A 12,602-nucleotide genomic window follows, 5' to 3' on the forward strand; every position below is an offset into this window, starting at 1 on the left:
CAGTCAAGGACAGAAACTCAGAGAAAAAAAATATGGCTTAGAGTGCTTTTGAATTATAAAACTTGCATGAAGATTACAACATACAAGAAACAAAAAATGGAAAAAAAAAAGGGTAAACATTAATTATTCCAAAAACCCGCTGATTAAAAGTACACAGGATGATTAATTTAGGGCACGTCAGTTACGTTTCAGATACCGATATCAAGGACATGATATTCATAATTGGGAAATTCATTGTGACGGCGAAATCTCTCGCCAAAGTACTTCACGACATAAGATATCGTTTAAGTAGCCGATAAATATCGCAATCGGAAATCTTAGGTAAACCGCATGATTATCAGATCGACTTAAAAGCTTATTTTAATTATTTTTCCTGCAATTTTTTCACCACTAGAATGTATCTTTTCACCTTTCAAATAATATTTCCCCATTTACCTCTCTTTACATAACTGATAAAATAGTATAGTTATCAAATAGATTAGGTCATTTTGTGAATTGTATTTGCTACATTGCAGCATGTTAAAATATCTCATATCCTACAGAAAAAAACAATTCTGAAGACTGAACGCTGCTTTGTGTCATTTCAACAATAATGCATTTCATTTAAAAATAGATTGCTGCCTTCGTGGAGGGAACATCGTGCATTTGATACCGCCGCACACAATGGACCCTTTCTCGATTACACGTTAGTGCCTCAAGTACTGGGTAATAAAATAGGAATGTGTTCTGTACGTGAACCAGTTCCATCACCCTGCTGGTATCGCTGAAGTTTGATTGCTGATTCTACTCAAGGTATCTTATACACATTTGAATGAACTTTCCATCTCTGTAGGAACCAATTTCCCAGCTATATTACTCTGTTTGAAAAATACCTCACAATCATGTTCACATGTTTCGTTTCTATTTTTATCTCTCCTTTTTTATTATTTCTTCTTCTTCTTTTTCCTCTTCTTCTTCTTCTTTTCATTTTTTGTTTTTACTTCAGTCTTAATGTGTATTGCATTTCAACCAATTATAGCCTCGAGTTGCCACAAAATGACTTCTGATTCCTTGAGTTCTACTTTGCTGCTCTCTGCACTCCTCTTGACGACAAAACTGTTAACGCATGCAACCCCGATGGGTAGCCACAACGATACTGGAAGCTTCCTGAACGACGTGCTGCGACAAGTTTCTCAAGTTCAACTTGAAGTAAATATTCTCAAGGGAACAGGGATAGAGACTCCCTGTTTCCAAATGTTCGAAACTTCTAACAACCAAAAAATGTTACTAATAGCTAGTATCTTTCAAAATTCATGGCGAGGAGATGCCTAGATTCGACTGAAAAGGAACAACACTTTTTTGTATCATCTCTCTAAGATAGCCCGTAGTACCACGGATATTTTTTTTTCTTATTCACAAGGATGTAAATCTCAGCCGGCAGAAATAACTGCGTCTTTTCTTACTTTAGCCAAGGACTGTGCTGACGTATACAATTCTGGAGGAAGAATCAGCGGTGTTTACACAATCGACCCTCTTGATGGTTTAGGCGCCTTCGATGTATTTTGCGACCAGAGCACAGCAGGTGGAGGATGGACAGTGTTTCAGAAGAGAATGAATGGCTACATGGATTTCAATCGCACCTGGGAAGAGTACAAACATGGTTTTGGAAATTTCATCACTCAAGAATTTTGGCTTCACAAGATCCACCGCTTAACAAGAAAGGAGATAGGAAACAGACTTAGGATAGAACTTGGAGTGACTAATGACAAGCCCATTTACGCTGAGTATGCATGGTTTCGAACTGGAAACGAGAGTACTATGTACCAGCTGAACCTCAGCAATCTTTCAAGTAAGTCACTTTCCTTGGTTTAGCGACCAGTCGTTCTTTATCGCCAGAGGGGTCATCGAAGGCTTTCGGTTTTTTCAAAATAGAATTTACCTAATCCCCCCATTTGACTCTGTATAATTCTAATGATCACCTCTCGTTGGCAGTTGCAATATTCATGACATACCAGCCCCCTTCCCCTTCTCTGCTGGAGGTATATGTTTTACTCCCGAGTACCTTACGCGTCTTATTATAGCGTTATTTAATGGACGAGAAAAACAATCGTAGAGAAAGTTATTTTTGTAACTACGTGAAAAATAAGCTTATTCAAATAAAAGTTTAACTTTAGATGCGCGTTTCTACGTTATACCGATGCAATATGAATAAGTTTCTTCATCAAAGAACCGTAACATGCGTAGCAAGCTCCCAAAGGGGGGAAGAGGGGAGGAGAGAGGAGATGACTAGGATAAAAGAAGCACTCAACATTCAGTTGTACTCCCCTCATACTCTATTAGGGACGCCTGATACCTGCAAACCATTATATTTATCCAAATCCAGCACCTCCTTAATAAGGAATGGTCCCTAGGTCATCTCATCGCCGTCTTTGATTTTATTGCCCTTACACATAACCTATATTCATCAACACTATTTTTTTAGTTATTATCAGTATTATTATTCATCGTTGCACAATAACAACATTACAATATATCACGAGAAAATTTATTTCATTACAATATTAAGGAAAAGGAGAGAAAAAATTACATCAATGAGAAAATATAAGGGGCACTGACAACACAACTAAGCAAGGAAATTAATGAAAAAAGAGGATCTCCACTGCCTTAAATTACTTTTAAAAGTGTTTAGATACTCTTTTATTATAAATTATGCAATTTTTGGTAAACTATATGTTATGAAACGATAGATTAAATGTTTCGATAAAGAAAATTTGTCAATTAGCAGTTTAGAGGAACGTACGTGTAATAGATTTTGAAAGTAAACTAGACATTCTGACTGTAAGACTTCCTCAAATGTGCCGGGGGCCTGGAAAGAGGCAGAAAGAAGACAGGATAGGTGGGAGGATCCTATGTCAGTTACTATTATGCGATATTTAGGAGCGAGAGTGAAGGGTTCCATTTCTTCGAAATTGTATTAAGATTGTTCGATTCTATTCGGAAATGAGATTTATGTGGCAAAAGGAAGCTTGCTAAAAGAGGAATGTTATTATTTGCTCTGCAACTCCGTATGTGGTGTCTCACTGAAAGAAAACAAAAATTACGCTTAGAGGTGTCCGGCCTCATGCCTAGATATATGGGGTAGTGTGTCGATCTTAAGATGCATTGTTTAAGTTTTTTAGACACGTTTTCCCAAAATACTGCGATTTTCGAACGGTCCCAAAAGAGGTGGATAAGGTTTTCTAAATGGTTTTTGGCAAAAAGAGCAGGTCGGGTCTTGTTTTATATTAATTTTTGTCAGGAGAAGGTTCGTCGTAGAGCTCTGTGTAGGATTCTGTAACGGAAGCTTATCATCACTCTGCGCAATGAATAAATTTTACCAGTGCAATACAATTTTTACTCAATGCCGAAGCATACGACTGGTAATTGGAGGGCTGAGGTTGAAAATATAACAACTCACATTTATCTTCAAAAATCTAAAGTGACACAATGCCTCTCAGTATTTCCATAATAAGATAAACATGGTCCTTGAGGATTCATTAATTATGTCAAAATTATTTAGTTGTAGTAAACATTTTTTTGTCTCGTCTTTCAACAGATGCGACTGTCAGTTTTGATTCGCTTCGTTTCCATAGGAATTTCTCTTTCGGCACTTGGGATAGAGACCCTGCTGACGGCAAGTGCAAGACAGGCGGAGGAGGCTGGTGGTACGGTGATAGATGTGTGGTAACGTCAAACTTTAACGGTTTTTACCCAAGTCGTGGAAAGGAAACTCACTTGAGCCTCATCTACTGGGCGTTTTTAGGAAGCACTGCTAAAGCCAGTTTCCCTGCAAACTCTGAAATGAAAATCAGACCGGTGAAATTTAAATAGAGTTCTCTTACCAATCATTCCTTAGAACCCTTATTTACAAGATGGGTGAAAGTAAGAGAGAAGTAAGAGTAGATAGATAAATAGGGTAATAAATAATTAGAAGAATATATAGATACTTTGATTCGTAAAAAATAATTACATTTCTATTAGTGTTAGAAGTAGTTTCCTAACACTCGTCGTTCAGTTGACTATTTCTTTTATTCTCTCTTTTATTACGCAAGTTAATACAACGGGGACTAGCTCTGGTCTAACAAGGAAAGTGTGGGTCACCGTAAAGGTGACGCTTACTGAGCTGTCAATCTTTAACCTTCGTCATGCTTTTACACTTAACTAACGAATCACGCTAAGCTGCGCAGAGCGGAGTTCGCATACAAAGTACGTACCTTCGCGATGTTTACACTTTACAAAATGACTTTCTACCTTAAATTTCTTAGTCTTACAGTCAAGGTCGGATGAAACAAAAACAAGATTGGTAATGTAACAATTATAATAAACTTACTTACAGAATTAGAATCATACTTGAAAAGATATCTTAAGAGGAAATAGTCTTTGAAGGCTTTTACAAAACAACATAATAAACAGAAAATTCGGAAAAGAAAGGGTGTACTCAAGGTACCGCCCCTAAAAGAGTTACGTGCTATTCGTATAAATTACCTGATTATAAATTTAGTGCGGAAGATGAAAACTGACAACATGTTTACACCTTAAGACACCTTCAAGGAAAAGAGGTATCGAGCGTGCTAAATTCTACCTGTAAGATAGACCGCCTAAAGGAATAAGAAATGATCAACTGACTTATTACAATTTTTACTGAATGGCTTTTGCTAATATATCATTTCCATTAATTTTCCACATTCAAATAAGTTAAAAAACACCTATAATGAAAATTCTTGCTACATGCCAATTTTGTCTTTTAACATTAGCTGAGGTGGGATGTCTTATCAAATTAGGTCTCACTGAAACAACGACAGAATTTAAGTTACACAAAGCATTTATCTTGGAAAACTCGCTCTGTGTATGTTCATTGGAACATACACAGAGTACAACCCTAATGCAAAATAGACTTAATTTAACAAATAGGAAAACCTCGACTGTGCCCTGTTCTGTTGTAAAGCACGCAGGAAGCGCCTAGAGGACGAAAGAAGTGCAGTATTACTGCGTCAGTGAATGACAATTAACTCGTTTGAAAATGTAAATTGTCCACCGTATCAGGTTTCTAAGCTGAAGTTCCAAGCGTTAGGTCTTTGTCCGAGCATTTGATTGTTTTACCTTGTTCTCTCTTCACCTGCCACTATTACCGTTTTCCAACGGTTATAGCTTTGAGGCCGTTGTCTTCTTTTCAGGTTCAAGTTATAAAAAAAAAAAGTTATTAAATGAAAAACAAAGCTGCATACCATGAACGAAGTATAATTAGATAAATACTCTCCGTTTGATGTGAAATTCTGATTCCTTTTTTTATTTTATTTTATTTTTTTTTTTCTGTAGCACTTTCCATGAATGACATATTTTGACCCGCACGTTTGGGAAGATCTTTCACAACAACGAAAATTAAAAAAAGAGTCAGAACAAAAAAATTCACCATCCATCGAAAAACGTGACTTTTTAAAATTTTTTCGCAACAAGGCCGTACAAGTGCAACAGGGTCGGACTAATTTTCCCGGACCAGCTCACTTCTACCCTTCTGGCCCTATACACTTAAGCTTTCACCATTTTTTTTTCTTTAATTTTTTTTCTTTAATTTTTTTTTTTTTTTTTTATTATTGGATTGCGCGAGCGGAGCCGGAGGTCATATGACCATCGTGTATTGATTCAGTTGCCTTTTGAGTGAACCAACCCACTCGTCAACTGGTATATCGAAGCCTGAAGAATACATGAAAGTCTTTTATTATTGTCAATAGAATATATATATATATGTATGTGTGTGTGTGTGTGTGTGTGTGTGTGTGTGTGTGTGTGTGTTACTGTTGTTGGATTGTTGTTTCTACCTCATTAAATATGGTCTTGAACAATTTTTTTGGTAAAAAACAGCTATATTGCGTTTTTACATATCTACGCCATTTTGTGCTTTATATTTGATAACATGCAGTATGATGCAATATCTCGTGTCCAACAGAGTTGACAGAGCACACGATACTAATGTCTAATACCTTTGGAACCTTTAAACCAATTTCCGATTAATATTTAGCAAAAATGACCAACACGCGAGTAAACTATGAATTTCCGGTGCTAAGCTAGTAAATTCCCTTTGAACAAAAACAACCAAAAAAAAAAAAAAAAAAAAAGAGTACAACACTGCTTTGTGCCATTTAACAATACTGCCTTACATTTCCAATAAGGGAGAACCTCGTTCGTGGATAAAACGCAGTGCATCCGGTTCAAGTGAGACAATAGCCTGGACCCTTTTATGATTATACTTCAGTGCCTCAGAAGCGCCAGCCAAAAAGTTTGGATGTACTCTGCTCGTAAGCTAGTTCACTAGTTCACCTGCTAGCAACACTGAAGGTTTTAGTTGCTCATTTTTCTAAAAGTTTCTTCTGCAAACCTGAGAGAACACTTCGTTGTCTGTAAGAACTAATTTTCTGAGCTAGACTTAATAACTACCCGAAATCTATGTGCGTGTTCTAATTTTTTCACCTAAGTCTTAATCTTGATTGCGTTTCAGCTGATTACAGCTTTGAGTTGGATCAAGCTTTAGACCACCAAATGAATTTTGTTCCCTCGAGCTCCACCATGCTGCTCTTTGTACTTTTCTTGACGACAAATCTTTTAACAAATGCAGCCCCGTTAGACTGCCACAACGACACTGGAAGCTCCCAGAAAGAAATACTGCTACAACTTTCTGAAATTCAAAGTCAAGTGAATATTCTCAGGGGAAACGGAACATCAGTGAAAGGTAAGTAGATATAGAAATTACATACACCTCCTGATTCTAAACATTCGCGCCAGTGAAGAGAAACTTGTGACACCAAACAAATTATTATTCCAACAGTCAGTACATTTCGATAGTCATGGTGAAGTTTGTTTATTAAGGCGCTGGTTTATTGAAATGATCATATTTTTTGGGCGACTTAACAGAAATCAGAAATACTTAGAAGTCTTCATTCTTAAGGTATACAAATATGTACAATTCAGTTGACGGAAATTGCATATTTTTGCCTTGTCAGCTAGGAACTGTGCTGACGTGCACAAGTTTGGTGGAAGAATCAGCAATGTCTACACAATCGACCCTCATGATGGTTTAGGCGCCTTTGACGTATTTTGCGACCAGACCACAGCTGGTGGAGGATGGACTGTACTTCAGAAGAGACTTAATGGCTCCATGGATTTCAATCGCACCTGGGAAGAGTATAAACATGGTTTCGGAAATTTCTTCACTCAAGAATTTTGGCTCGGACTGGACAAAATCCACCGTTTGACAAGAAACGGGACGGGAAATAGACTTCGAGTAGAACTGGGAGTAACTAATGAAGAGCTTGTTTACGCTGAGTATGGACTGTTTGTCATCGGAAACGAGAATACTTCCTACCGGCTGAACAACCTTTCAGGTGAGCTAGTCAGATTGCTTCGTTTAGCTTATCCTCATTTTCCTCATCAGTAATTATTGTCCTTATTTCTTTACCTTTAAGCTCCTCTTTATTTATCATCGCTCTGCTAAGTAATCTTTCCTATGTTATCGTATTTAAATCAAAATTTTCCCTAAGAAACTGCATTGAATATGAGTTTCGTGCAAGGCATGTACGTGCTCCTGTCGCACGAATGAATCAGGTAAATAAATTGTCTCATGGTAACCCTTTTGCTACTCGGTGCCGAAACCTGAATATGTTAAAGTTGAATGTTAACAGAAGTCATATTTTTCTTCAAGTTTTTAGTTTTCTTGAGATAAAATTTACCACGTTTTGTATGCAAAATATCTCTCAGTGTTTTAATCAAACTTAAAAATAACGAACGTAGAACTTAAAGCCTTATCGAATTTAAAAAGAAGTTGATTTATTCATTAAAATTTCCCTCGTTTTTCAACAGGTGCAACGGAGAATGATCCTCTTGGTTACCATAGGAACTTCTCCTTTGGCACTTGGGATAGAGACCCTGCTAATGGCAAGTGCGATGCATACGGGAGACTTGGAGGAGGCTGGTGGTACGGTGAAATATGCGTGGTAAATTCAAACCTCAACGGTCTTTACCCAAGCCGTGGAACTAAAACTCCTATGGGCGACATTACATGGGCAAAATTAGGAAGCACTGCTGAGGCAAGCACTCCTGCAACCACTGAAATGAAAATCAGACCGGTGGGCTATAATTAGTGTTCTCTTACCAATGATTCCCTCAAATACTACCTGACGTGAACACTCTATTACAAAAAGTTAAAGAAAAATTGATTGATACGTTGTTTCGTCAGGAGGATTGTACTAGAATGAGCTAAGATCGGATTTTTTTTTCTAAAACTAAAACCAAGACGTAGTTTAAGTAACAGCAGGGAAATATATCTACGAAATACACCCTGATTAACTGAATTCGAATACTAGTTAGTTTAATGAGCCACACGTATACACTAAAACAGAAGTAACAATATAGTATTATGTACTCGCAACCGCTAGATTTCAATAAACAATTCTGTATTATGTTGAACACTTATGTGTTGCGATTAAAAGAGCTTAATTTTGCTACATTGCTGAAGTTTTTGTCCATCATTTCCACTTGTTTTTCACTCGACAAGCTTCTCGGTCACTCGTCCTTAAAGGGAGCGTGCGCCCAAAAGTTATGTATATTTGTTATTGGATATTTTCTATAGAGAAACTGTGCCTTTTAGGTAACAAAATAAACTCTGGCAAACTTATCGTCACGCCTTTACAGCGAAACCCAGTTCCATTGACAAAAACTTGCCTTTTACCCTGTAGAAGGTTCTAAACTTGAATTTTTTTGGCTTGTTTGTTTGTTTCTAATCTGCGCGGCCTCTCCAAAATGTAATTTTGGTTTGGCTCTTCAGACGACGATTTGGATGCTTCAAGCGGGAAAAAGAGGGTCTAGGTCAGAGGCTGACACGTATAAATCTTTATTGTTATTCTATCGGTTACAATCGCTTGCCATTCTTCCTTCAAAGAGATTTTACTCAGTATAACTTTGCGTGCTACTTCCTGTGTGTGGTGGATTGCGATTGAAATGTAGATACCGAGTTTAATTATAGCTACCAATCTCCGATCTGAATCTAGTATCCTCAGTGCCTGTTGCTTTCCTTGGGTATTGATAAGTCAGGATTGGTCAAAATCATTTTAAAAGTAAAATGTCATTTTTAGAATCTCTTTACAGTGGCAAATTTACATTCTAAACTCAGTTGATGAAACCAAATCATTGATGCAGTACAACATACTCCTTTCTTCTTGGTTCAAGTTTCATTTAAGATGGTATGAAGATGAAAAGCGGGTTTGATTAGAGCTCACTGTCCTTGCTGCCGTGGATCTTAAAGACCTACTTCTTAGATAAAGCACGAAACTTGCTGTTCGACAATAGCTAGTTCCTTTACTGGCGCAAGCATTCCTTTATTTACACTTTCAAAATGGGAAATGGTTTTTCAGTCCAAACATCGAATAATTTTTAAAACTTTGATAAGATTTAAACTTAAACAAGAGGAGATTCATCACCGTTCTGCTTTAGCCATAAGATAATTTTCCATTTCATTTTACAGCATCACAAAACGATAATCCATCAGCGTCCAAAGAAAGTAAGCGGATCTTCAGTGAGATAATTTCTTTAGAAAAACGTGACTGAAGAAAATAAAAAAGAAACCAATTATATGAACGACGTGATGGTTGGCATGCATTGAGCAGGAGATTGATTCCCGAAAGAAGACGGAAACAGTGAAAATATTTCGAGAAAGAAATGTGCGTCGAGGTCCGCTTTATCGATTTTGAACATTGAGTCTTGCGTGATTATGATCGAGAGGATTGATGGCATTTCCTGAGAAGAGTGAACAATTATTATTCTTAGTAGAAATCGAGTCTCAGGATTTGGATTTAAGAAAGTCCTTGACATTTCGTATTTGTGGTCGTTTCATCTCTCGCTGAAATTCCGAGACTCTTGAGGGAGCCTCCTTGGGATTTCGTCAAAGAAGCGGAAAAACGGAAAAGGCTTGGTAGAAGAAAATTTGAATCTCTTGCTCACCATTAAGAGTCAATTTCAATCGCAGTGTTGAGCTGCTGATTGAGAATTGTAACGATTCAGCTGCTACACTTCCTCGCCTGACGAAGAAGAAAAAACAATGAGAAAGTTAACAAGATTTGAAATCATCACGATTGACATTATATATTCCAATTAATTGTAATAATTGAATTAAATGAGGAGAAAAATAAAAATGATAAAATGAGGAATACATAACTGCACGTGATGTTTGAAATGCATGAAGAAAACAGCTTTATTAGTTATTGCTTCCACTAATCCGTAGAAACAAAGGCACTACGTGCAGCCTTGTAAGCTCTTGAATCAAAAGACTTGTGAAAGGACTACAAAATAATCGGACTAACGTAATCAATTCACAAAAAAGTTCACAACACAGCCCTTTTATGAGACGATATTCAGTTTTAAGAATCTGACAGCTAGACAAGACAGTCAAATCAGGAAACGCATAGAGAGGACTAAACAATTTTGACTTGATTACGTGGCGTAATTTGATTAGATAACGAAACATGGGTTGTGCATCGAAAGCAAACCTTATTAACCATAAAAATAGCCGTAGTAGGTTATCAAGTCTCTTATCCAATGGGCGGTCAAAACATTTCTCAAGAATATAGTTGGATCAAACGACAGTCTCGAAAATAGGTAGTCTATTGTGAGCATGGCAGATTAACCTCGTCTTAACACTATCGCTTTGCGACTCATAGCGACTAACCATTGATAATCAATTGCGTGTTCGTCTAAATTCCTCGAAACAAATTAATCGTTGTTATTATCATATGAAAAACAGTTACACGTGTACCAACCAGGTAATACGAGATAATCTAATTTTCATTAAATTGGATTATATCCCATAGTCTAATGGCACCGAGATTATTTACACGTAGGTAGGGAGGAATAGTTTTTAAAGTAGCCCACACCCACCCCAGCACGAGGTATCATAGTATCAGAGTTTTATTTTATTTTATTGAAATATTTCTAATTTTTGCAACTTCCACAACCACCTGATTCAACTTATCTGTTTGTACACAGGTACACTCTTAGGAACTTACTTCACAAGTTTACGTGAGCGTAAGAGCCAACTAATCTCGGAGGATCAAATCTTACTTTGAAACCTTCCCTAAAAACTGTCACAGGACTCACTCACGTGAACATTATTGTGGTTTATATTTTACCCTTAAACGAGGACTTAGTGATGGTTTAAAGCAAGGCCAGTAGTGAAAGCCAATTCAAAGACAATGTTGACGGACGGAAGCTAGTTATGGAGAATCAAGCCCTAATTCCGTTCATGCACATGGACAAATAAACATGGAGTGGTCTCTCAGATGTGCAGAAGAAACGTGTTTCTAGTGTTTCTTAAACATGAAAGCGATCTTCGTAGTGATGAACAGTACTTGAGCGGTAGTCAAATCCCACACAGGCCTGAATTTTTTTCAGGTCTTATTTTTGCTACCACTCAAGTAGCGGTCAAGCTGTATACATAAACTTTTGTGATTGAACTAATTTAAGATAAAGTGCGCCTTTTACGTAAGATGATTAACTATCACAGACCTATCGCTACGAATTTACAACGAAAGTAATTCCCTGCATTCTGGCCAATAGAATGTTCTAAACTAGGACATCTCAATACTATCTGACCATTCTTCCTTTTTTGTGAAATTACGCTGTCTCTTCAAAAAATTTCACTGGTTTGTTTCTCTAGAAAACGATTTTAATTATTCGTGGGGGGCAAAACAGGGCCGAAGCCAGAGGCAGGCAAATAATATTTATCATTACTCTGTCGAACTTCATCGATTACGATTCTTCCTCGAAATTGATCGTAAAGAGCTTTACTCTGGGTAATTTTGCGTGCCACGTCCTGTCTGTAGTAAATTGAATTAAACCATGGATTTGGTCTGTTAATCCGAATTTAACGTCTTCTGTTCGTGATGCTTTCCTTGGGTATTTTTAGGTCAGGATTGTTTGCAAAGAATTTACCAGTTTTATTTAAGAGTGTAAGGTTATTATATGACAAATTAACATAAAATTCTTAAGAGATCGCTTCCATTGTACAGGAAAAGCGTTCACGAAAGAGGTCATATCATGGCATCACCTAGCTACTTTTAGTTAATAGTTTTCACTGCAAACGATGAACGAGAAAATTCTAATTAATTATCGTTTGCGTCTTAGCACCTGTCTTGAATAAGATGAAATATTTACATTGCAGGAGAACCAGGTCTTTGGCTCGATCATCGTAATTTGATTTTGTTAAAACCGACGAGTTGATGATGTAAATCGGCGCCCGTGGATAGATTTCAAAGCTGACGTTTCAAGTGTTTACGTGCATTAGAGCAAATCCACTCCACAAACTAAAGGCTTGCTATACCTCTCGAAACGCTTCCCTTAGATCCCTTTATGGAGGCCACTTTACAGGCCCTTGTGTTTAGCCTCTTAGGGGTTGGACAAAACTTTTCGACTGTCACGTTCTCGACTGCGATTGTTGGTCAAACCAAAATGCTACACTAGGACAGTTACTTCATTCACGTGCCATGCAATTTAATGAATCTGAATGAGCTGTCCTGGCGTAGCGTTTTGGTCGGTTCAACGGC

General features: G+C 37.3%; 2 protein-coding genes across 2 annotated transcripts; both read left to right on the top strand.

Moving 5' to 3' along the window:
* The first annotated feature begins 1,260 nt into the window (after window positions 1-1,260).
* Window positions 1,261-4,507, top strand: LOC113673509 (angiopoietin-related protein 7). The gene is made up of 3 exons (XM_089197399.1): window positions 1,261-1,276; window positions 1,400-1,828; window positions 3,575-4,507. The coding sequence occupies exons 1-3, from the start codon at window positions 1,261-1,263 to the stop codon at window positions 3,847-3,849; spliced, it is 720 nt and encodes a 239-aa protein (XP_089053525.1). The 3' UTR covers window positions 3,850-4,507.
* A 1,455-nt stretch (window positions 4,508-5,962) lies between these two features.
* On the top strand, window positions 5,963-8,513 carry LOC113683187 (angiopoietin-related protein 7). Its single transcript, XM_089197183.1, has 3 exons — window positions 5,963-6,742; window positions 7,014-7,394; window positions 7,870-8,513. Exons 1-3 carry the CDS (start codon window positions 6,553-6,555, stop codon window positions 8,148-8,150), a joined length of 852 nt encoding a protein of 283 aa, XP_089053309.1. The 5' UTR covers window positions 5,963-6,552; the 3' UTR covers window positions 8,151-8,513.
* The last annotated feature ends 4,089 nt before the right edge of the window (window positions 8,514-12,602 follow it).

This window comes from Pocillopora damicornis, chromosome 2 (genome assembly GCF_964200805.1).
Source record: "Pocillopora damicornis chromosome 2, jaPocDami1.2, whole genome shotgun sequence".
Taxonomy (NCBI): Eukaryota; Metazoa; Cnidaria; class Anthozoa; order Scleractinia; family Pocilloporidae; genus Pocillopora; species Pocillopora damicornis.

What these genes read in the sequence shown, in the direction of transcription:
- LOC113683187 (XM_089197183.1), top strand. Translation starts at nt 6,553, where the DNA reads ATGAATTTTGTTCCCTCGAGCTCCACCATGCTGCTCTTTGTACTTTTC. An exon ending in AAACGGAACATCAGTGAAAG is followed by an intron (nt 6,743 to 7,013) that starts GTAAGTAGATAT and finishes TTGCCTTGTCAG; the next exon opens with CTAGGAACTGTGCTGACGTG. An exon ending in CCGGCTGAACAACCTTTCAG is followed by an intron (nt 7,395 to 7,869) that starts GTGAGCTAGTCA and finishes GTTTTTCAACAG; the next exon opens with GTGCAACGGAGAATGATCCT.
- LOC113673509 (XM_089197399.1), top strand. An exon ending in GAACCTCAGCAATCTTTCAA is followed by an intron (nt 1,829 to 3,574) that starts GTAAGTCACTTT and finishes GTCTTTCAACAG; the next exon opens with ATGCGACTGTCAGTTTTGAT.